This window comes from Eimeria tenella, genomic scaffold (assembly GCF_000499545.2).
Source record: "Eimeria tenella Houghton genomic scaffold, Eth_scaff81, whole genome shotgun sequence".
Taxonomy (NCBI): domain Eukaryota; phylum Apicomplexa; class Conoidasida; order Eucoccidiorida; family Eimeriidae; genus Eimeria; species Eimeria tenella.
In genome coordinates, this window is record NW_013543457.1 from 3,773 (window position 1) to 25,048 (window position 21,276).

The window sequence follows — 21,276 nt, forward strand, 5'->3', positions numbered from 1 at the left end:
TGACACTAACCTCCAACTTCTGCTTCACCAATCTGATGCGAGCTCTTTTAGCGGTACTAGTCCAGAATAAAGGCGTCATTCTGAGGTGGGGATCAAAAGCGACGGTGATATAATGACTAGGTTCTTCCTACCTGTCAATTCCGTGTATATCCACAACAAGGAATGCTTGTGTTCGCATCCTCTCTTTGTTTAGGTAAAATGATTACGTTGCGAGTCTACAAGTTGTGCCTGGAGATATAAATGGGGTCATGCATTTCTTCTATAAAATAACAGAAGCGAAGTCGTTACCAAGAAGTGGAAGGTATCCGAAACCATTCTAGACTGAACTTGGGGAGAAAAGATAAAAGCGCAAGTGGGATTGGCCACCAACACCACCACGTTGGATGAACAGCGCGAACGGTGTGCTCTTCTTGAGGTCTACAGTAACAAGCTAAACAGAATGAAGCCGCATTTCCGCGAGAGTACCTCTCCCCCGCCACAAGCAGGACACAATAGACGATCAACTCTTTAACTAATCCCGTGAAAACGAAGACATGTGTACTTTTTCGGCCGGAAACGATGTTGCTTGTTGCTACACAGGCCGCTAGAGGGGGCGCACATTGTGTGGCGTACTGGGCCTTGATCATTCAGAAGGAAGATCCTAAACGTTCACTTCTTCCTAGAGATGTATCCGTTATTTATGTGGAATACTCAAGTTGTGATGCTGCGCCTGAGACAACCGTGTCTACTGCAAGCGGAGACTTACATGGTATTGTTCTTCGGCGGGCAGTGTAGGTTGCTGCGGTGTTCGGCCTCCACTTCTCTTGTCACCAGGGAACTTTTTATAGCCCTGTACAACAGCGTACCCCACAGCCATCACAGTGAATAGGACAAAGATGCTCGTGAAGATGCGCAGCCGCCTGTATGAAGAGGCCTGCGTTGTCCCATGCGTCATGGTTGCCTCCTCCTGTGTAAGAAGTTCACTGTCACCCTCACTCAAATGACTGTTTTGTCCACGGGAAACATCTACTGCCACAGTAATGCTGAGAAGCAGGGCAAAAGTCCCAGTGAGCAGAAGAAATCGGCACATCTTCGCGGCTCTATCGAGATATCTTTCCAGTGAAAAGCCTTTAGCATGAAGAGGAAATAGGTAACGTTGGGAGATGTAATGTGTATCTGCCTAAACGCTGGTGATGTAGGCTGCCACGTAATATATCCTGAGCGATGACTGGTCTGCGCAGCGCTGGTTGCTAGGCCTGTTACGGTGACCATCGCTCAGGGACACCCCCGCTGTTTCAGCTTGATGGTTCTCCAGCATAAACAACGCTTAATCCATGCTTATATTGATTTTCCTAGCTGCTAGCTTTTTCAAAACAGCAGAGCCCATGAATCTGGGTGAATATTGGGCATTTCAGTCGCTAAGGCCGTCGGCTGCCTTGCCTTCCACGGGTTTGTCTCGAACCTTACATACACCTTTTGCAAACAGCTCCCCAGTTGAATTCAAATGTCGAATAATGGGAAAGAAGTGGAGACCCTACTGTGGTCCAGCGTCCTTCAGGTCAACAGCGTCAGTAGAGGTGAAGAATAGCCCCGCTCCCGTACAATCTGTTGATGTTTTGCGAACAAATCTCACTAGCGAGGACCCCCTTAATAGCCTTCAACAAGATTGTATGTACACAATCGGTATGGAATCTCATTATAGGAGCACTTCTGTGAGGGAGACGTCCGACACGAACTCACGGACCTGTTCAAGAACGAGCACGCGAGGTGAACCAGTGGCACACCTCCTCGAGTAATTAGCAACAGCAAACTAACAGCGACAGGATTTATAGTAAGCGCCCTTCTTGGTGTGTATGGGCCCTAGTAAATAAGAAACAAATGAAGACAAGCAATTTCTTGGTGTGTATGGGCTCTTGTACATGAGAAGCAAATGAAAACAAGCAGATTCTTTGTGTGTATGGGCTAGTAAATAAGAAACAAATGAAAACAAGCAGGAGAAGCGACGCAAAGTAAAATCCTGGTGGCGCTTCTTGGAGGCCAGCTACACAGAGGCAAGCTTAGCGGAGGCCAAGGCACCTAGTGCACTAATGAGCGGTACATGGCAGGACTATTAACCCCTGACACTAATATCATCCCGCCGTTCAACACTAATGGACTGGACTATACATGGCAGGAATATTAACTCCTGAGTACACTCATATCATCCCGCCGTTCAGGTCAAGGCACACCACGAGGTTCTGAAAGGTGTCCATGGCAGTGTTGCAACAATGAACGTTCGCGTTTAGCCGATAGACTACTTTGCAGGTCAACGCAGGTTGCCGCCAAATTGTTTTGCCACGTGATAAGGAACTGTTCCATCAAAGGACATGAGGTGAAGTCTGGCGCCTATTTCGTGCGCTGCAGTATCCACACGACTCCGTGAAAGTCTGAGTAATGGAATAATACGGCGCACTCCGTCGCCCGCTCTCACGCGAACCTGACGGTGAGAAGCTGATGTAGGTGAGGCACATGTGAGTGACAGCAGGCACGGGGCCAATGAGCGCTGTTGGACAGATTTCACATCACTTTCCAAGCACCTTCAACTTTTCGGCAAGCTCATCACGTAACTGTTCACAAAACTGACTGCACTAATTGACTGCACCAATGGAATGGTTGCTAAATCAGTCCCTCGCACAGCGTGACTATACTGATTAGAAAGCAGAGAGAGAGGACATCGTCCGAGGGACAAGGCCCATATTCCGGTGCATTTAGCGAGCGTATTTAAGCACAAGAGAGGGTCAGTCGGGTCAAGGGAAAATCCAACGCATAATATTTAGGGCACTGTGTCACGGGACGCATTCAGTGTAGTTTGTGGCGGGCAAACAGTGTCACGCATTTTTCGCCGCCTACAGCGTGATCGGCGGGAGCCTTTCTAGGCACGCCACTTCAATTAAGATACATAATTCATCTGAACGCTAACTGTGGAAGGAATTGAACTGGACGTTGCGCGAAAGTAGGAAGGGAAAATAGACGAGAGAGTCCGCGACTCGGTTCGAAATGTTATTCTCTTACGAGGTGGAGTGCCGAATCGCCTTCATGTTATCTTGGATCGACAAAAACACTCAAAGAGATTCTTTTTGCGAGTCAGTGGTGAATATCTTGAGAGGTTTCCCACACCTTTTGTTATTTCACCTCATTCTGCCTTTTCATTCTACGAAATGAAAGTCTTTGTTCTATTTTATCGTGCGACCCGATTCCCACTTCTTCTTTTCCTGGCCTAGAGACTTACTGTCCGTGTATTGCGAGCCACTCCACGCAAAAAGCTGGTCCAACTGCAGGGTGAGCTCCGCCGTCGCATTCGAAAGGAAATGAACAAGTAACAGAACCCATATGCGGAACGGGAATGCTATATGGGCTAGGAACAAGTTGAATATGCGATGCTTAGAACAACAGCTGCGTTTGAGTTGAAGCTGAGACATTGCGTTTGGGAGGAACAAGGTGTAATGCAGTAGAAGACGAAGTCCATGAAATTGGTTAACTCCACATTTGCAGACGGATCAAAAAAATGCACAGCTCTGCTGAGCACACCTGAACGTCTGCTGGAACACAAAACCAAGGAGTGGCTAGAATTACTTTGAAAGCTCAAGACGCGGAACAATTAGAAAAACACCGAAGACAGCAAGACGAGGGAAGTACAGAATCTGCATAGCAAAGAGAGTTGCCCAATCCGCAGTCCGAAGACACTTTAAAACGCACAACAAGGATACTGACGGCCAACACCCACGCATAGCACCACTATAAGAAAAGGCTCAGCACCTCAGCCATGTGCGGCATCAACCGATTTCGCGGCATCCACAGTCCAGGGAATGCCTGGACAGTCGTCTACGGTGTCACCACCTTCGTCACACCTCTCCACTTAAGGAGAACTCGCGAGCCACTATTTCATAGCACGAGGATTTCCTCCTTTAGAAGGAAACAAGGGCCAACGAGAGCTGAGAGAGCGAGACGGGCTCCATGGAAGACTGCAGGGAGGTTCTCCAGTACAAAATCACAAGCCCTTGTCCTTCGAAACTTATCCCTAAATCTTGGAGCCATCAGCCTCATGGCAAGGACTAAATGCCTTGTTCTCCCTCGCCACGGACATCTACCTGCAGCCAGAAGCATACCAAGGCGCAGCGTTCGAACCCAAATCGCACTGGAATCCATTTTTGAGGGGAAACCATATGAACACAGCCGCTACACATTCAGCTGCACACCCTGAGCCCAAGGCGGCAAACCCTTGATACGGAGCCCTTACATCCACGTCCAGTCCAAGCCAGTGCGAGAGGTAGGTGCAGTCTCTGGGGTTGACTTTGCCGTGTGCGCTGCAATCCCCCACGAGCGGACACCCGATGCAGGGAACAGTATCGAGAAGGTGCAGGTTTTCACTTTGATTCCACTGTACGTACACCGCAACTCAGCAAAAACAAGTTTCTATGTGTGGCGCGGTGGTTCTCAATCTGGAGCACTCAGCAGCAACGAGTTGCTCAAGGGCCACCGCCCAGTTGAGACCGTAGCAGCAACAGCACAAGGAGTGGCAGCAACAGCACCAGCAACAACAGTGGCAGCAACCGCACTGCCAGCGACAGCTTACAACAAAGGTGGTCTCAGTTCCCGTGCGTATTCGCGCTACTTTGTCTTCACACTCGAGCGTCGCTACCAGCTGAGATATGTCCTCATCTGTGAACGCACTCCCGGCTACGTCACCTGAGGCGTACATGAACCGCAGGTTCTGCGGGCGCTCCCGGTGTGGCCACACAGCAACTTGCATTTGTAGCCCTTGTTATTCTGTCATTTGCTGTTGCTAAGCTTCCTTCTGCAACAGCAAGGGGGTTGCAGAAGGCCTAGAATGTAAAATGCTTCGTGGAATAGGCCACAGTTCTAGCTTTCAGAATTACGGGCTTAGAATTACCGCTGCTGCGCACGAAGGCCACGAGCGACGAGAATGTGGAGGACCTAGCGTTGCATAAAAACACTGCGAGGCGATCTCGAAGTTGCTGCAAACCGCAAGACAAAGACGTGCAAGCAGCAGCCCTTAAGCGCCATATATCTAGGATCTAGTTCCTTGAGTTTTCATGAAACAGGCCAGCGAGGCCTTTTCTCTGCATTGGCTTGGGCCTTGTTGTTTTATTCCCGAGGGCTCTACCTTAAGTCCTCTTCCCCACCCCGTGGCCCTACAAACGCACTTCGACAAGCTGTTCGTTGAATTCTCCATTCGTGTAGAATGAACCCCCTGCAATCTGCATGCGAAGCACCGCATGAAGCTGAGCCCCAGGACTCTTTCTTCTGTGCTCAAGTTCTATATCCTAACCTCTTGTCTGAAGAGCCGGGTGCTGCAGTTTGCAGCGCCCAGCATGTAGCTATGTGAGGGTCACCGCGCAGCAATACCGCAAAACGTGCGAACCCTAGACCCTAAACCCTAAACCCTAGATCCTTAGCACTAAATGGGAGAGCGGAAAGGCGTTTACGCCGTACCTCTTTCGCTGGCTCCATGTGGGACAAGATGTACATTTTTCTGTTCTTAACGTGAATGCTCTTCACGGGCTTTATGAGCTGCAGGTTCTCGCAAAGATTTTTAACTCCTCTTTGAATAATGTGCGTCTGGAGGCCCGTGCTCTTTCGAATGTCAGCTGTCCAGACACCTGAACGCAAACCCTACAGTCCCCACCCTGGCCCTAAGAAAGCTTCAAGTACTTCGCAGTGGCCAAGAAGGGCGGCTCTGGATTTTTCAGTGCAGCCAGCCAGAACGCCCTGTTCAAAAGAAATGCCTAAACCCTAATCCCCAGCCTGCAGCCTACATCGTAAAGTTAAACCCTAAACCCTCGCCCGAGCTGCTCCCAAATCCCAAACCCTAAACCCGAGCGTGCACCCTGCGCCGCAGCCCTAGACTCCAAGTCCTCGCCTGCATTCTGCACCTTAGGGCCACGCCCTAAACCCTAAACGCTAAACCCTCAAGTCTAAACCCTAAACCCTAAACCCTAGGCCAGTTGTACCGGTGTTTCCTGCCAGCTCCACTGCGCAGTAGACTTTGTAGTCAAGGGCGTCCAGCTGCTTCAGCGCGGGGATGACGTTGGCTGGGCGGACGACACAGCAAATGTCTGCAAATAGCCCGGGCAGCAGCACTGAGGGTTTGCTGCTAAGGATCTGTTTTCTAAGGAAAGCGGGGCAGCCCTGCCGCCACTGCAGCAGCAGCAGGGCTGCAGCAGAGGCGCAGCCTTCCCCCCCTGCTGCGCTGCAGCTTTTGCTGCGCGCGGGGCCGTCGAAGCCTCAGTTGCACGAGCTCTGCACCCCAAACCCTAAACCCTAAATCCTAAACCCTCAGCCCTCAACCCTGCGTACTGTCGCCTTTCTTCCGGATCACCCCCGCCCTCGCTTCGTTGAGCCTGTTGAACACCGCGACGATCTTCTCTCGCGGCCAGCCCTGCAGCCCAAACCCTAAACCCCCAGCCCAAACCCTAAACCCTTGCGGGCCAAACGCTTTGCGCCTGCAGCTCATGCCCTATCCCTCTGCAGCCCACGCCCCAAACCCTCGCAGCCCAGGCCCCAAACCCTTGCAGCACAAATCCTAAACCCCCAAACCCGAGCCCCTAGCCGCCTGCAGCCCAAGCTCTAAGCCCCTGCAACTCAAGCCTGAGGCCCGCAGCCCCAGCTCTAAACCCCAGCAGCAGCCCCAGCTGCTCTTAGCCGTGGCTCTTGACGCACAAATTAATCCCCTAGGCCTCTCGACTTGGCAGGATTGAAAGCCCACCTGGTCTAGAAGCAGCTGCTGCGTCAACTCATTGTTGTTTCGCAGGCCCAAGTTGTACGCTGTGGAGAGGTCTTCGCCGCTCAAAGCTGAAGAGCCACGGGGAGCTCCCGCGGGGGCCCCCCTGGGGGTTTCTGCAGTTGCGCGGGCCCCCTCATCTTTGGGTTCCCCTGTGGCGCTGCCTTCCTTTGGGGCCGACATGCGGGACCCGGGCCCTAAACCCTTGAAGGCCCTGAACCATAGACCCCAAACCCTAAACCCTAGTCCCGAAACCCTAACTTGTGCTCCAGAGAAGCCTCAGGCCTGCACCAGAAGCCCAGTGGCTTTGGCTCGCACTGCCGCTGCTGCTATATAGCCTCGATGTAGCTCTGCTCCTGCACCAGCAACTCTACCGAGACCGCAGCTAGCGCAGTTTTCAGCCTTCGATGTCCAAAAAGTAGCGCAAAATTCAGTACTTAATGCAGCATGCAGTACTTAATAGGGCTAAAAATAACTACAATTTAATGCGCAGCGGCATTAAGAGTCTGCTCACAGCCCCATCCAGCCCCAGTCTGCGCTTGACATCCCGCCTGAACACGCAGGATCTCACGCTAAACAGAATTTGTTTCTCTTTACCTCAACGTGAGCTTTTAGTATATCATGAATTCTTTGAAATTAACGGCTGTGCGGCCGCAGCCGGCAGCGCTTACAAAACCCGTTGCTTCTCCCTCTGCGCAGCAGAAGCAGATCCGCAGTGTTGCAAGTCTTCTCTCTGGGCCACCAGAGCTCACTGGGGCTTCTCCCAGGGCCCCAGTGACAACAGCTAAGCATTAGTTTACGTGTTTAGCTACTCATTTAAAGCCCTAACTGCTGCTACTCTAAAAACCCGAGCCCTGTTGGCTTCGGGCAGTCGGCTGTGCTGGCAGGAGCCTGCGTGGCTTCGGCTGCGGCGGCAGCGGAAGTGGCTGTTTGGTTAACGGAGCAACAGCATCTGCTAAGGGCCCCTCAGCTTCTTCTATCTGAGACCTGCTGCTTCTGCTGCTGCCGCAGGGATATGGTAGCTGCGAATCTCCGAGAGCAGCAAAGCTCCCGTACAGCGGCCCAGTTCGTGCAGCCCCCGCTTTTTCTGAGGCCCCCTCATAGTGAAGGCAGCTGGAAGGGCGGCAGCAGAAACCTCAGCTGCTTCTGCGGCCTCTAGTGCTTCAAAGTCGGTTAGCTGCAGCGCAGCAGCAGCACGGGGAACTGCTTCCGAAATAAAGAGAAGTAGAAGAGACCCCCGCACTACCTTGCATGCGCTGAAGGGCTTTAAATGCACAATTTTGTTACTGCCGCCTGTGGCTGTCGTGGGCCAGAACAGAGAAAACCCTTCTGGCTTTCGTATGGTATAACAGCAGCTACAAGAATAAGCCTCAGTCTAAATAGTCATTTCCTAGCAGAAAATTACTAAATATGCGAAGTGTTCAATGAATGCTTGAATTCTAATGTGAAAAAGATAAAGACTCAAAAAGGCCGAGGGCTCTCAGCTCCAGAGCCGCGCTGCCGTCTCGCCTCAGCGGCTTAAAGAACCAGCAGCAATAAGTCAAAACTAGTTCTGTTAGCTTCCTGGCCTCTCTTTATTTACCAATGTTGCTGCATTCGTGGCATGTTCCTTGCAAAACTACCTTAAAATCGACCTCCAGCTTCGACTCAGCGCTGCGAAAAGCTCTTAAGGGAGCCCGAGCTGGCCCAGAGCGCCGATAGAAGGCGTACAGGCCTCATAACGTCTAAGGCTATCAACAGCTATTTCGGCTGCTGCCTTCTAGCAGTGAACACACAAGATCAACAGGGGTGAAGGGGATGAATCCCCTCAAGGCAAACGGCCTTCTACCCCGCATCTCTGACTATAGTGCGTGAAAAAAGTAATAAAATCCTTACTACGTCCTATGTGGGAGCTCAGTGGCTGTGGAATTCAGAGTGGACGCAAATCCTCATCGCCACCCGCAGCAACCACAGGCAGCCCTCCCACGCCCGAGGCCTCTTAAGACAGGAGCCCTGCCCGCAAATTGGAATCTGTTGGATGGAAAATACCATTCTTATTTGCTTTTTAAGGCGCTGCTCTCAAGGGACCACGGCTGTGCGCTGGGAGGCAGTGAGGCTGGCCAATAAGCCGTGTAGGGGGCCGTACAAACCCAGCTGGCTGCGCAGGACAAAATGGCGCGGCTATCTGTTTTGAAGAGTGTGTTTGAAGGCTTTATAAGAACTTATTTGACGTTTCATTCCATAAAAGGTCACAAACAGACCGCAAAACTCACAGACAGTCAGTTGTGCAAACTGAACAGCAGCGGCTGGCGCCAGCCAGCCATTCACAGACACCAGCGCTGCTGCGGCTACCCAGCTTGAGTTTCGATTTCCTTGCTTGGGCCCGTTATGTGTATTCTTAATATTGATTTTTACTTGCCCGCACTTCTTGCCAACCTAAACATTCCGGCTGACACGTGCTTACCCGCCGAGCCGCACTGCATGCCATATCCTTCGCTGATACGACCACCGCTGCTGCTGCTGCTGCAGCTGCTGCTGCTGCTGCTTAAGGAGTTCTGCTTTTAAATTTGGTCTTTTGGGGCCTCCAAAGACGCCTGGAGCCTTGATCCGGGGCAGGTGAGACCCCTAGCGAGCGTTTCCGCCGAGCTTTCCCGCGTAGTTTGCAATGGAAACTGAGTCGAGGTTCGTGGTGTTGGTCTCCAGCGATGGCGAGGAGTTCAAAGTCCCCAGAGATGTCGCTTCTGCCTCTTTGCTGGTGAAGTCCATGACTGAAGGTAAGCGGAGCTTCAGCAGCAGCTGGCAGCAGCAGCAGCAGCAGCAAGCGGGCGCGTGCGCCCGCGCGGGTTTGCTGCTGCAGCAGGGGCCCCCGCGCGGCTTGGAGCGTCGGTCGGCGCAGGGATGAGGGTTCAGGGTTTAGGGTTTAGGGTTTGGGGTTTGTTTTTGATCAGATGGAGACGAAACCGACGTGGTTCCACTCCCCAAAGTCAGCAGCGCTATTCTCAAAAAGGTCGTCGAGTACTGCACCCACCACCACGACAACCCCCCGGAGGACATTCCCACCCCGCTCAAGACCAGCAACTTGGCGGAGGTTCGCTAGGGTTTAGGGTTTAGGGTTTAGGGTTTAGCAAGGTTGAGGCCCTTACGTGCAGGGTGCGGGGTAGAGCTGAGGCTGGGATTCAGGCATTGGGCTTTAGGGTTTAGGGTTTAGGGTGAGTGTTTAGGATTAGGGTTTAGGGTTAGGGTGTAGGGTTAGGGTTTAGGCTCGGAGGTCTCTGCTGCTTCTCTCACAAACTTCTGTGAATAACGTAGTGGTAATCCCTAATGCACTTCTAATGCATTAAATAAAATTATTTATTTGTTTATTTTATTTATTTATCGGTTTATTTATTGTGATTATTTTTAATCATTTATTTTCTAATTTTTGAATTGTTTCAGGTTGTTTCTGAATTCGACTTCAACTTTGTCAACGTGGAGCAGACGGTGCTTTTTGATTTGCTGCTGGCAGCAGACTACTTGAACATTCCCTCTTTGCTGCTGCTCACCTCGGCTAAGGTGGCTTCTATGATCAAGGGTCAGCTGCTGCTGCTGTTGCTGCTAGTGCTGCTGCTCGATCTGCTGCTGCTGGAGTTGCAGCTGCTGGTGCTGTGTCAGTTGCTGCTGCTGTGTCAGCTGCTGCTGCTGTTTCAGCTGCTGTGACGGGCCTTGCTGCTGATGTTACATCCGCTGCTGCTGTCTCTTCTTCGCTTGCGGGTGCATCTGGCGGTGCACCAATGTGCACTGCAGCCCTCGCAGCAGCAGCAGCAGCAGCCGCTGCTGTTGCCTTTGTTGCTGCTGCTGTTGCTGTGGCTGCCTGGGATAGGCCGCAGCAGCAGCATGAACACGCTCTCAGTTGAGGTGTATGTACAGGCAGAAGCCCGGAGGAAATTCGCAGGGAGTTTAATATCGTCAACGACTTCACCCCAGAGGAAGAGGCTCAGGCAAGCGCTGCTGCTGCTGCTGCTGCTGCTGTAGGATTTGTTTGCCGGTACTTCGGTGTTTAAATGGTGTGCGGCCTACGATTCAGGGTTTAGGGTTTAGGGTTTAGGGCTGAAGGTGGCCATTGCCGATCTTTCTTTTGTTTCCACTGCAGATTAGGGAGGAAAATCGCTGGTGCGAAGATGCTTGAGTGCGCGGACCTGCTGCTGCAGCAGAGAAGCGCAGCAGCAACAGCAGCAGCTCGGCAGCAGCAGCGAAAGCAGCAGCACTTTGTACAGAGTGAACACTGCGCTCACATTCTCTGCAGTTCTTTTAGCTTTGCAGCAGACAGCAGCAGCAGGGCCCCTCTGGCTGCAGCCCCTTAGGGGGCCCCTCCACCCTGTGGTGAATTTGGAGCGCTCTTATGGGAAAGTAGCCCCTTAAGGGGCCCCCCGGGGCCCCACTCTGAGTAGTGGGGGCCCCCGGGGGCCCCCGTACTCAGTGCAGTGTCACCTCAACTCTTTACCGAGTTCAGGGTCACCTGATATCCCTTTACCGAGATCAGGCCCACCTGGGGGCCCCCGCAAAGTGCAGGGTCGCATGGGGGCCCTCGCAAAGTGCAGGGTCACCTGGGGGCCCCCACGGGGCCCCCACTAAGTGCAGGGCCTCTGGGGCCCCCTTGTGGGTACAGGGTTACCTGGGGGCCCCCCTGCGGGTACAGGTCCCCTTGTGGGTACAGGGCCCTTTGGGGGCCCGAACTGAGGGTCAAATAGGGGCCCCTTATTATGTCCTTGGCCACTTGGGGGCCCCTTGCTGACTTGAAAGGGTCACGTGGGGGCCCCCTGCTCAGTAAGAGACGTCAAGGGGGCCCTTAGAGCGTGCGCTTTTTGGGGGCCCCACGCGGAAGGTTTTTATAATGCTTTGAGCAGCAGCAGTCCAGTGGATACGCCTTAGTCTTTGAAAGCCACTTACGTGTACGTACACCGCAGCGCTCCAGCCCTGCTGCAGCAGCAGCGGCGCTGCAGCAGAGCTTGGGCAGCTGCAGCAGAGCTTGGGCAGCTGCAGCAGAGCTTGGGCAGCTGCAGCAGAGCTTGAGCAGCTGCAGCAGAGCTTGAGCAGCTGCAGCAGCCGCGCTGCTGCAGTAGAGCTTGAGCAGCTGCAGCAGCTGTAGCGCTCTTGCCCACGTAGCAGTGTGGAGTACATGAATACGCCGCGAAAGCGCCTAGGACGCCCGCGCCAACGTGATGCAGCAGCAGCAGCAGTTGCTGCTGCTGCCAATGTAAGTTCATCGCGCTGCCAAACTGCAGCAGCATTACGTAGGCTATAAGGTTCCCGCGTGTAAGATGTAGCGCTCAGGCCCTTGGTTGCGCTCAGGAACGCTCGAGGCCAAATATCTATTAGGGACGTAGTGCACCTGTTGCGAATATATTAATATATATATATATATATTAATATATTTATATATATATATGCTAATATATTAATATATATATATCAATATATATATATATATATTAATATATTAATATATATATATATATACGTGTGTGTATATGTATTGTATACGTATGCTGTATATATATTTACATTTATATAATGTTAGAAATATGCTTTCAGTGCACGTGTTGGCTCGCGCATAGAAATATATATGCGTACAGCACTGCAGCCAGGGTCACTTTAATGTTAAGCGCCACGAGTGAGTACAGGGGCCTGCATGCTTCGGGCCTACAGAAGCAGCCGCGAAGGCCGCAGCAGCAGCAGCAGCAGCAGTAGCAGAACGGCAGAAGCCAAGCTGGATTGTTGCACCTATTTGAATGGCCTTGAATGGGCCCTCCAGAGGACTCCCATGTCTCTCCAGTTGCGACTTTGAGCGGCTCAGCGTTGTTAGGATGGGGTTTACGCGGAGGGTTTATCTCTAGGGTTTATCTTTGGGGTTTCCTCTAGGGCTTAGGGCTTGAGGGTTTGAAATGAGCTGTGGGCCAGGGCCCTAGGTCCTAGGGACGAGGGTTTGCCTTAAGGGAATAAGTTCCTTAAACGGGTTTTTAACCACTACTAGCGAGGGTTTTGCGCCTAGGGTTTAGGGTTTATGCCTGCAGACAGTCCCGGGCTCTGCAGGGGCCCCCCGAACTAGCTTAGGGGCCCGCCTTAAGGACTTCGAACGGATGCAGGGCAATATTCAACAGCTTGCAAATAATTTGGGATTAAATATGTTTTTTCTAAATTAGATTTTACGGTTTAGGGCCAAGATCAAACCTTTGGTGGTTTGTTGTCGCTGGCGACTGCGGGGCCCCTCGGGCCCCCGTGAGGGTTTGAGGCGCTGCACAACTTGAGGGTTCAGGATTTAGGGTTTGAAGCTCATTCTTTTGGGTTTATGCTTCGGGGTCTAGGGGTATCGGGCGTTCTGTTATAGCCGTGGCAGCCTTCGCTGTTTCCTGCATCCCTGTACGGATTAACCTTGAGAGCAGGAGCAGCAGCAGCAACGGCTGCTGCTGCTGCTGCTGCTGCCACATCTCTTGCCTGCTGCTGCAGCAGGCTGGTGCACCCTCCGTAGTTCTTGCAGTCGTTGGCTGGCTCCTCCTCCAGCGAAATGCTGCGCTCACGACTGCTGCAGCAGCAGCAGCCAGTGCTGTTGCTGCAGCAACAGCGGAAGCTGGCACCTCGCATCTCGTTTGCTGTAGCAGCAGCAGCGGAAGTAGCAACAGCAGCACGAGCGCCTTCACGGCCTGCAGCTCCAGCAGCAGCAGGAAGGTTAGCTTCAGCAGCAGCAACGGCAGCAGCAGCCGCCCCTGCTACTGCTGCTCCTGTTTCTGTGGGGCCAGTGCTGAGGGCTGCAGCTCTGCGCCGGCCGGCGTTGCTGTCCTGGCCTTGGCAGCAGCACAGCAGCAGCAGCAGCACTTGTTGCCGCTGCTGCTGCTGTAGCAGAAGAGGCTTGGTGACTAGCAGGGCTCAGCTGCTGCTAGACCTTCCCAAATCTGAGGGAGATGACTTTCTCAAAAAGTGCGAGGAGGTGGTGAGGCCCTATCTAACCGACGATCTGGTTATCTAGCTAGCCAGCCAGCTAGCTAGCTAGCTAGCTAGCTAGTATTTATCTAGCAATGCTAGCTAGCTACCGAGTCAGCTAGCTGGCTGGCTAGCTGGCTGCGTGTCTAGCTACTTCGCTGCGATGCAGCCAGCCAGCTGGTTGGCTAACTGGCTGAACGGCTAGTTACCCAGCTAGCTAGCTGGCCAACTAGCCAGGTGGCTAGCTAGCTAGCTAGCTGGTTAGCTAGCTAGCTAGCTAGCTATGCTTCCAGGGTGCCTGCTGCCCTTGCTGCTGCTGCTGTAGATTAGTGCGGCAGCGTTGGTTTGCTGTGGAGGGGTGTGCTGCTGCTGCTGCAACTGCTGCAGCTGCTGCTGCTGCTGTTTCTGCTGCTGCTGCTGCAGGCTGCCGCGCCAGCTCCTGCTGCAGGGCAGTGGAGCCTCTTGTCTTCTGTGATGCATGCGAAAGGAGGAAGTTTATACCCGCTGCAGCTTTTGCTGCTGCTGCGGCTGTTTGCTGCTGCACCCTTTGCTGATGAAGCCCTCCTGGCCGCCGTGGCGGCTCGGTAAGGTTTGAATTAAATAAATAAATGAATAAATAAATAAATAAATAAAATAACTGCAACAAATTACATAAATAGCGGCATTTTTGGCATCTCTATGAGAGATACCTCGCATATAATGTGCATAAATGTGTTGCAAATTCAGAAATCCTTTTTGCACATTTGTGGCTTCCGTCCATATATGCGGCTTTCAGCAGGTCTGATGGTTTTATTTTTGCTGCATATGGATTTAAATGCATAAATATAAATATTTGCTTGTGTTTTAATGCATATTTACAAAGTTTGCACTTGCGTTCTGCTGCCGCTGCTCGCTGCTCCTTCTGCTGCTCAGGGCGGAAGACCTTATTGCTGCAGCAGCACCGCCCAGGGCGGTGGAGCTGCTGAGCCTTTTTGCAGCTTTAGGCTTCACTCACCCTCTCGTGGGTTTTGCTGCTGCTGCTCCTGCTGCTGCCTCCTTTGCTGCTGCTGCTTGCTTTGGTGCTGCTGCCTGCCTTTGCTGCAGCCCGCCTTTGCGGCTGCTGGCCCCTTCTGCTGACGCCCCTTTTGCTGTGGTCCCATCTGGCTGCTGGCCTCTTTTGCTGTTGTGCTGCGGCTCATGCGCCGCTGCTGTGTTTCTGCTGCTGCTGCTGTGGTGCTGTTGCTGCTGTTCTTTTGCTGCTTTGAATGGCGGACTAATGTATCGCTGCTGCTGCTGATGCTTCGCTGCCGCTGCCGTTCAGGTGCAGCAGCCGCTGCGGCAGCGCCTGCTGCAGGTGCTGCACCTGCTGGAGAGTCACCACTTGCCCTCAGCTTTGAACAGCCTTTCTCTGCTGCATATACTTGTCGGTTCATCTGGAACTCAAGAGATGCAAAGGGAAAAAAGCCAAAAGCAAGCAGCAAACGACAGCAGCAATAAGCAGCAGCTGCTGCTTGTCGATGGCCTCGCCACACAGGCAGCCCTTCTGTGCGCAGCAGCAGCACAGAACAGCACAGCCACAACGCTTTTCAGGTAAGCCAGCCTCTCTGTCTTTGCTACAGTAGCAGCAGCAACAGCAGCAACAGCAACAACAGCAGCAGCAAAAACAGCAGCAACGGCAGCATGAACAACAGCAGCAGCAGCAGCAGCAGCATTTTTGCGTTTTACTGTTGCAGCTGCGTGGAGGCCCTCAGCCGACTGCGACACCGGCAGGAGGATTTGCTAGCCCTTTTCACGAAGCGACTTGAGGCTGGATTTGAGGTAAACCCCAAACCCTGAACCCTAAACCCTAAACCCTAGAAAGGGGTCTTATTCCAAAGGCTGTTGCTGTGGCTGCGCGCAGTCGCTGAGCCTCAAAGACTTGCTGCTAGCTGCTGCTGCTGCTGAGCGCTACGGGCTGAAGGATTATGCAGAGGCTCTCCAGTGAGTTGCTGCTGCTATCGTTTGCTGCTGCTGTTGTGACTTTAAAGCAATTTATTTGTTGCATCGAATATTATGCTTAGGTGAAAACTGAGACAGCAATTACAGACAGACGCAGAGGGTCCGCCTGCTCTGGTCCAGGAAGGTGTAGCGTCTTCTGCTGCTGCTGCGTTTGCTGCTGTTGCTGCTGTTGCTGCTGCAGTGAGGAGCTGCTCCGGCGAGCGCCAGACGCCTGCAGCAGCTGGGAGGGTCTTGGTAGGCTCTTGCACCTTCAGCACAAGTTCAGGTCAGAAGCAGCAGCAGCAGAAGCAGCAGCAAAAGAAGCAGCAGAAGCAGCAGCAGCAACACTCAGCGCTGCTGCTGTGCTGTCTGGAGTCGCTTCTGGCGCACCATTCTATGCAGCAAATGCATCAGACGCAGAAGCAAGAACAACAGTATCGCTGCTGGTGTTCCTGGGAGCAGCAGCAGCACCAACAGCTGCAGCAACAGCAGCAGCAGCATGCGTTCCAGTGTGAATCTGTCTTTGCTGCTTTCTGTCGAAGGCTGCGCAGTGATGCACTGCTAGGAGAGTGTCTAGCTGGCGCCGAGGGTCTGTTGGGGTGTACATACACTTCAACGCATCTGCCGAGAATAGCTCTGATGCTGGCGATGTTGGCACCAGAAAATAAGAAGCTCTTAGTGAGTTGCTGCTGGTGCCGTTGCTGCAGCTGTTGCTACTGTTACTGCTGCTGCTCTCGTTGCTGCTGACCCGAGTTCTTTGTTGCGTTGTCCTTACATGCAGCTTGAGCTGAAGCAGAGTCGCTTCCTGCAACTGCTGCTGCTACCGCTGCTGCTGCTGCTGCTGCTGCTGCTGCTTGCATCTTCTTTTGTACATCTGAATCTTCTGCTTCAGGGAGCGCTGCTGCTGTCTCCGCACCTGTTGGCTGCGCTGCCGTCGCTGCCGAGCAGCAGCATCTGCGACTTTGCGCATGCAGCAGCGCTTTGTGTCTTTCAACTGATGCGGTAGGCTGCTGATCCTGCTGCTGCTTTTGCGACTTCGAGTCCTGCCGCTGCCGCAGTAGCGGCTGCTGCTGCAGCTCCATGTGGTGTTGCTGCTGTGCCTTGGCAGCTGAGGCAGCAGCACCTGCTGCTGCTGCCGATAGAAATGCTGCATGCTGTTGTTGCAGTCTTTTTTGCTTCCTCGTGTTGTTTGGATGCGCAGCAGCGAGGGCGTGGAGGCGCCGCTGCAGCAGCAGCTGCTGCGGCAGCTCGATGCAGCAGTGTTGCTGTTGTCTCATGCGCAGCAGCGCCTCTCGCTGCAGCAGCGAGAGACACTTAAGGAAATCTGTTTCTTCCTCTCTGCCCTGTTCGCGGACTCTGCTGCTGCAGCTGCAGCGCCTGCTGCGGCAGCAATCTCAGAGGAGACAAAGGCATTTGCTGCTGCTGCTGCTCTGGCGCCGGCAGAGGGGCCCCTGCCGCGGGGCCCCCCGAGCCTGGACTACAGCCAGCTGGAGCTCAAGAGCGTAAGGCAGCTGGCGGCCTTCGGGGCTGCATGCGCGCAGTTTGCATGCATTTGCATGCATTTGCATGCATGCAAAGCGCATGCAGCGCCCCCAGGTCTTCTGCTGCTGCATGCATGCGCAGGTCCTCTCACGGAAGCTCCTGGTCGCAGCAGACGGAGAGAAAGAAGTGGCGCTGCACCACGCAGGCGTGCACGAGGTGTACGTACAGCTCAACCCGCAGCAGCCGCAGCAAGAACAGCAGCAACGGCAGCAGGCCTACTGTGAGGACTTGGAAGAGCTGTTTCCAGGGACCGCGCTGCTGCAGCAAGCCCCTAGCCTGACAGCAGCAGAGAGCTTTTCTGTTGCGTGTGTGGCTTCTGCTGCGGGTCCTCCTCTGCAGCACCGCCTCTACCTTTTAGCTTAATGCTACTGGTTTCTCCTTTTGCTGCTGCGGCTGCTTGCTGCTGCGGCTGCTTGCTGCTGCGGCTGCTTGCTGCCGTGGCTGCTTGCTGCTGCTGCGAGTTCGCCAGCCTAACCAGCAAAGCCAACTGTAGCAGCACCCGCTGCTGCAGCAGCACTTCCGCAGCAGCTAAGCAGCAGCAGTGCCGCCGCTGCTGCTGCAGCACCGCTGCTGTAGCTGCGGCACAGCAGCAGCAGCGTGGGGCGACCCCCAACAAGCGCAGCCGCTGTCAATACACTAGAGCACTTGTGCACCGCTTTCCAAACTACGGCGCTATGGGGCGCGGCGCCACAGGCTGCAACGAACTAGAGTTAAGTGCATGCATGCACGCGCGCATGCATGCATGCATGCATGCATGCATGCATGCATTCAATGTAGCCCTAGTGGCCTCTACCATAAGCTGCGCCCAGAGCTGCGAGTCCTGCTGCAGCTCTAGAAGCCAAGCGGCCCTGGCTGCTGCGGCACTTTGGCTGCAAGGCTGAAGCTGAAGGCAGTGACGAAGACCCCCCGCAGCTCACGCTGCCCTTAAACCCTAAACCCTAAACCCTAGGCCTCACCGGGCCGCAACAGTTCTGGGGCGCCACCGTGCGCCCAAACGCACACGTGCAGCAGCTACAACGCATGCAAAGCGCATGCAGCAAAAGCTTGGGGGCCCCCAGATGGGGCCCCCAAAGCGCCAAGGAGACAAAAGAAAGGGCCCCTAATGAGGCAACTTTGCTGCGCCGAGGCGCAGCAGCTGCAAACCAAGACTTCTGAACACCAAAGCAGCAGCAGCTGCAGCAGCAACTCGTGCCACTGCAGCTGCTGCAACGCACCGCCAAGCACCAGCAGCTGCGCCAGGCGCTTCTGCAGCTGCTGCAGCGCGAGGCCAAACAGCAGCAGCTGCAGCAAGTACCGCTGCAGCTGCTGCAACGCGCCGTCACGCACCAGCAAGACAGGAGGTCGCCAGCAGCTAGTGCCTGCTAGCTAGCCATGCAGTAGCAGCCGCAGCAGCTAGCCAGAACTTGCCAGCAGCTAGCTGCGCTTCTTCTCGTGCTGCAGTTCTGCTTCTGTGGGGCCCCGCAGCAAAAGTTGTGTAAACTGTTTTCTTGTGGTCTGGTTGCCATCCCAGGTGTCTGGACAGCTCTCATCGCTAAACCTAAAGCAAAGCAGCACATCTGAACTTCGTTTGCTGCAGTTGAAGCACGAGACAAAGCCAGCAGCGGCTGCAGCAGCAGCAATTGCAGCAGCAGCAGCAGCACGTGCTGCTGCCGACGAGCTGCACGCAGCTCATCGGCTCCTGTTCTTTAAAGTACACCTCTGGCTGCTTCCGCGGCCCGAGGAATAAAAGCTGCTGCTTCTACTGCCGCTCCTAGTGCTGCTGCCGCTTCTGCCACAACTGCTCTTCTTGCTGCTGCTGCCGCTGTTACTGCTTCTGCTCCTCTTGCAACTGCATTTAATGTTGCTGCTTCTCATACTGCAAACGCTATCGCTGCTGCTGCTCGTGCTAATTCTGCGGCTGCTGCGAGCGTTATTCCCGCTTTTGCTGCTTCTGCTGCAGTGCTCTTGCTGCAGTTGCTGTTGCTGCTGCTGTAGCCACGCAAACGGCAAGCACCTAATGGGCAAGCAGCACCAGCAGCAAAAACCCACTCGGCAGCATCGAAATGCTCTTTCTTCAAGACCTTCCACATGGCGTTGCGCACCTGCAAACAGCCAGTAACACGCGACATACAATATGGCAGCAGCAGCAGCAGCTGCTGCTGCTGCAGCAGGCGTTGCAACAGAAGCAGCAGAAGGTGCACAGCCTACACTAACACGAGGAGCCTATGGAAAGCAACAGGACTGGCTGCGTCTGCGGCAGCAGCAGCAACCACGCAGATAGCAGTAAATCTAATTGTTGCAGCAGCAGCAGCAGCAGCAACCAGGAAACCGTTGCAGCAGCAGCGTTCGCAGAAAAGGGCTGACATACTTGGGTAGCAAATGCAGCAATTCGTTTTTCTTCAGAGTCGAAGCCCTCAGGAGCTGGAGGATCTATAGGCGGCAGCCAGTACGCTCTTAACTCAGAAGCGGGCTGCAGCAACAGCAGCAGCAGCAGCAGATGTAGCAGCAGCAGCTAGAAGTATGCGGAAATACAGAGTCCTCCAGAAGGCCTGCTCACTGCTAACCTCTGCGTTATAGTCAGCAGAGCAAAATCAGCAGGACCCAAAGCACCAGAAACAGCAGCAGCACCAGCAGCAGCAAGCTTAACTGCAACAGCAGCAGCAGCAGTAGCAGCAGCAGCTCCTCCAAACGCAGCCCCAGCAACGCGACCGGCAGCTGGAACTAGAGAATGACCAACAGCAGCAGCAGCGCCAGAACCAGCAGCAGCAGCAGAACCGCCAGAACCAGCAGCAGCAGCAGCAGCAGCAGCGCGCACCCAGGCTGAGAGGGAAAGGGAAATGAAATACGGAGTGGGAATCAACTCGTAGGCAGGATGTATGCAGCCCCAAGTGTAAATCAAAACACAAGGCTGCACCCGCTGCAGCGCCGTGAAGGCCCCCCGCCTGAACTGAATCAAGCAGCGGCCGTTCGTCGTGGTGCCTGCGCAAACCCTAAACCCTAAACCCTAAACCCTACACCCCAAACCCTAAACCCTAAATCCCAGACGCTAGACCCTCCTGACGCTAAACCCTAGTCTCAACGCAGAAGGGAGGAGGCAGCAGAAGCGGCCCCCCGCCAGTCGCGTTGGCAAGCCTTCAAGGAGCTGAACGAGGGTTTAGGGTTTAGGGTTTAGGGTTTGGGGCTTGCCTTCTGGAAAGACGACAATCGGATTGCACGCAGGGTCGGAGGGGTTCATCTTCATGCGCTCCACTAAGTCCTCAAGCGCTCTATGCCTGCAGCAGCAGCAACAGCAGCAGCAGCATTCTCTCCTAATAGCAGCTGCAGCGCCAGAACCGCTGCCAAGGAGCAGCCGCAGCAGCAGCAGCAAGATTTTTCGAAACAGCCTAGGAGCCGCAGCCGCACAAGCTGCTCTAAAAAGTACAGCTTCAGCGGCAGCAACAGCAAAGGGAGCAGCAGAACCAACAGCAGCAAAAGCAACAGCAGCAGCAGCAGCAGCAACAGCAGGCCATGCCTGTCTGCGTCGCTGTCTCTCTTGACGGGAATGCACCCGAAGAACCGAGCGGGCCAGGCGATGAGGGGAGTTTGAAATATAGACGCCTGAGCAGCAAAAAGGCCCCGTGCTGCTTTCCTCACAGCAGCAGCAGCAGCAGCAGCAACGGAAGAGGCAGCAGCAGCAACAGCACCGATACACGACGTCTCCCAGAAGCAGCAGCAGCAGCAGCTACCTTGCAGACGAATGCCGTGAACGCCTGGCTCAAGAAGTACATTATATCCTGCAAGCAACGCAGCGAAGCAGTTGCTGCTATTTGCCTTTGCTGTTGAAGCAGCAGCAGTAGCTGCTGCTGATGCTGCAGCAGCTGCTGCAGCAGCAGCACCTGCAGTCCTGTTGCTGCTGCCGCCTCGCCGTTTAGGCGTGCTGCCTCACAGGGCGGAAGGCGGTGAAATAGGGACCCAGAGCTAGGCTCTGCAGCTTAGGGTTTAGGGTTTAGGGTTTAGGGTTTAGGGTTTACCATGCAAGACACATGGTTCGAGACTATGTTTTTGCACTCGAAGGCGTCAGGGCCAATGCGCTCTTTGCCATCCCAAAAGAAGCTGCGGGTGCTAAC

General features: G+C 54.0%; 4 protein-coding genes across 4 annotated transcripts; 2 read left to right on the forward strand and 2 right to left on the reverse strand.

Annotated features, from left to right (window-relative positions):
- Window positions 1-4,070: 4,070 nt before the first annotated feature.
- ETH_00008995 (DNA-directed RNA polymerases III, 39 kDa polypeptide, putative) lies at window positions 4,071-6,943 on the reverse strand (the record flags this gene model as incomplete). Its single annotated transcript, XM_013378356.1, has 9 exons — window positions 4,071-4,106; window positions 4,256-4,396; window positions 4,592-4,704; window positions 4,910-4,994; window positions 5,184-5,237; window positions 5,473-5,639; window positions 5,991-6,095; window positions 6,337-6,418; window positions 6,746-6,943. The coding sequence occupies 9 exons, from the start codon at window positions 6,941-6,943 to the stop codon at window positions 4,071-4,073; spliced, it is 981 nt and encodes a 326-aa protein (XP_013233810.1).
- Window positions 6,944-9,404: 2,461 nt separating this feature from the next.
- Window positions 9,405-11,079, forward strand: ETH_00009000 (S-phase kinase-associated protein, putative; the record flags this gene model as incomplete). Its single annotated transcript, XM_013378357.1, has 5 exons — window positions 9,405-9,513; window positions 9,688-9,827; window positions 10,175-10,310; window positions 10,646-10,763; window positions 10,869-11,079. 5 exons carry the CDS (start codon window positions 9,405-9,407, stop codon window positions 11,077-11,079), a joined length of 714 nt encoding a protein of 237 aa, XP_013233811.1.
- A 2,201-nt stretch (window positions 11,080-13,280) lies between these two features.
- ETH_00009005 (uncharacterized protein) lies at window positions 13,281-17,554 on the forward strand (the record flags this gene model as incomplete). Its single annotated transcript, XM_013378358.1, has 10 exons — window positions 13,281-13,703; window positions 14,117-14,277; window positions 14,606-14,693; window positions 14,994-15,262; window positions 15,406-15,490; window positions 15,573-15,652; window positions 15,852-16,158; window positions 16,542-16,651; window positions 16,851-17,151; window positions 17,273-17,554. The coding sequence occupies 10 exons, from the start codon at window positions 13,281-13,283 to the stop codon at window positions 17,552-17,554; spliced, it is 2,106 nt and encodes a 701-aa protein (XP_013233812.1).
- Window positions 17,555-18,604: 1,050 nt separating this feature from the next.
- ETH_00009010 (acyltransferase domain containing protein, putative) lies at window positions 18,605-21,194 on the reverse strand (the record flags this gene model as incomplete). Its single annotated transcript, XM_013378359.1, has 6 exons — window positions 18,605-18,728; window positions 19,220-19,272; window positions 19,539-19,640; window positions 19,986-20,149; window positions 20,357-20,442; window positions 21,181-21,194. The coding sequence occupies 6 exons, from the start codon at window positions 21,192-21,194 to the stop codon at window positions 18,605-18,607; spliced, it is 543 nt and encodes a 180-aa protein (XP_013233813.1).
- Window positions 21,195-21,276: the final 82 nt, after the last annotated feature.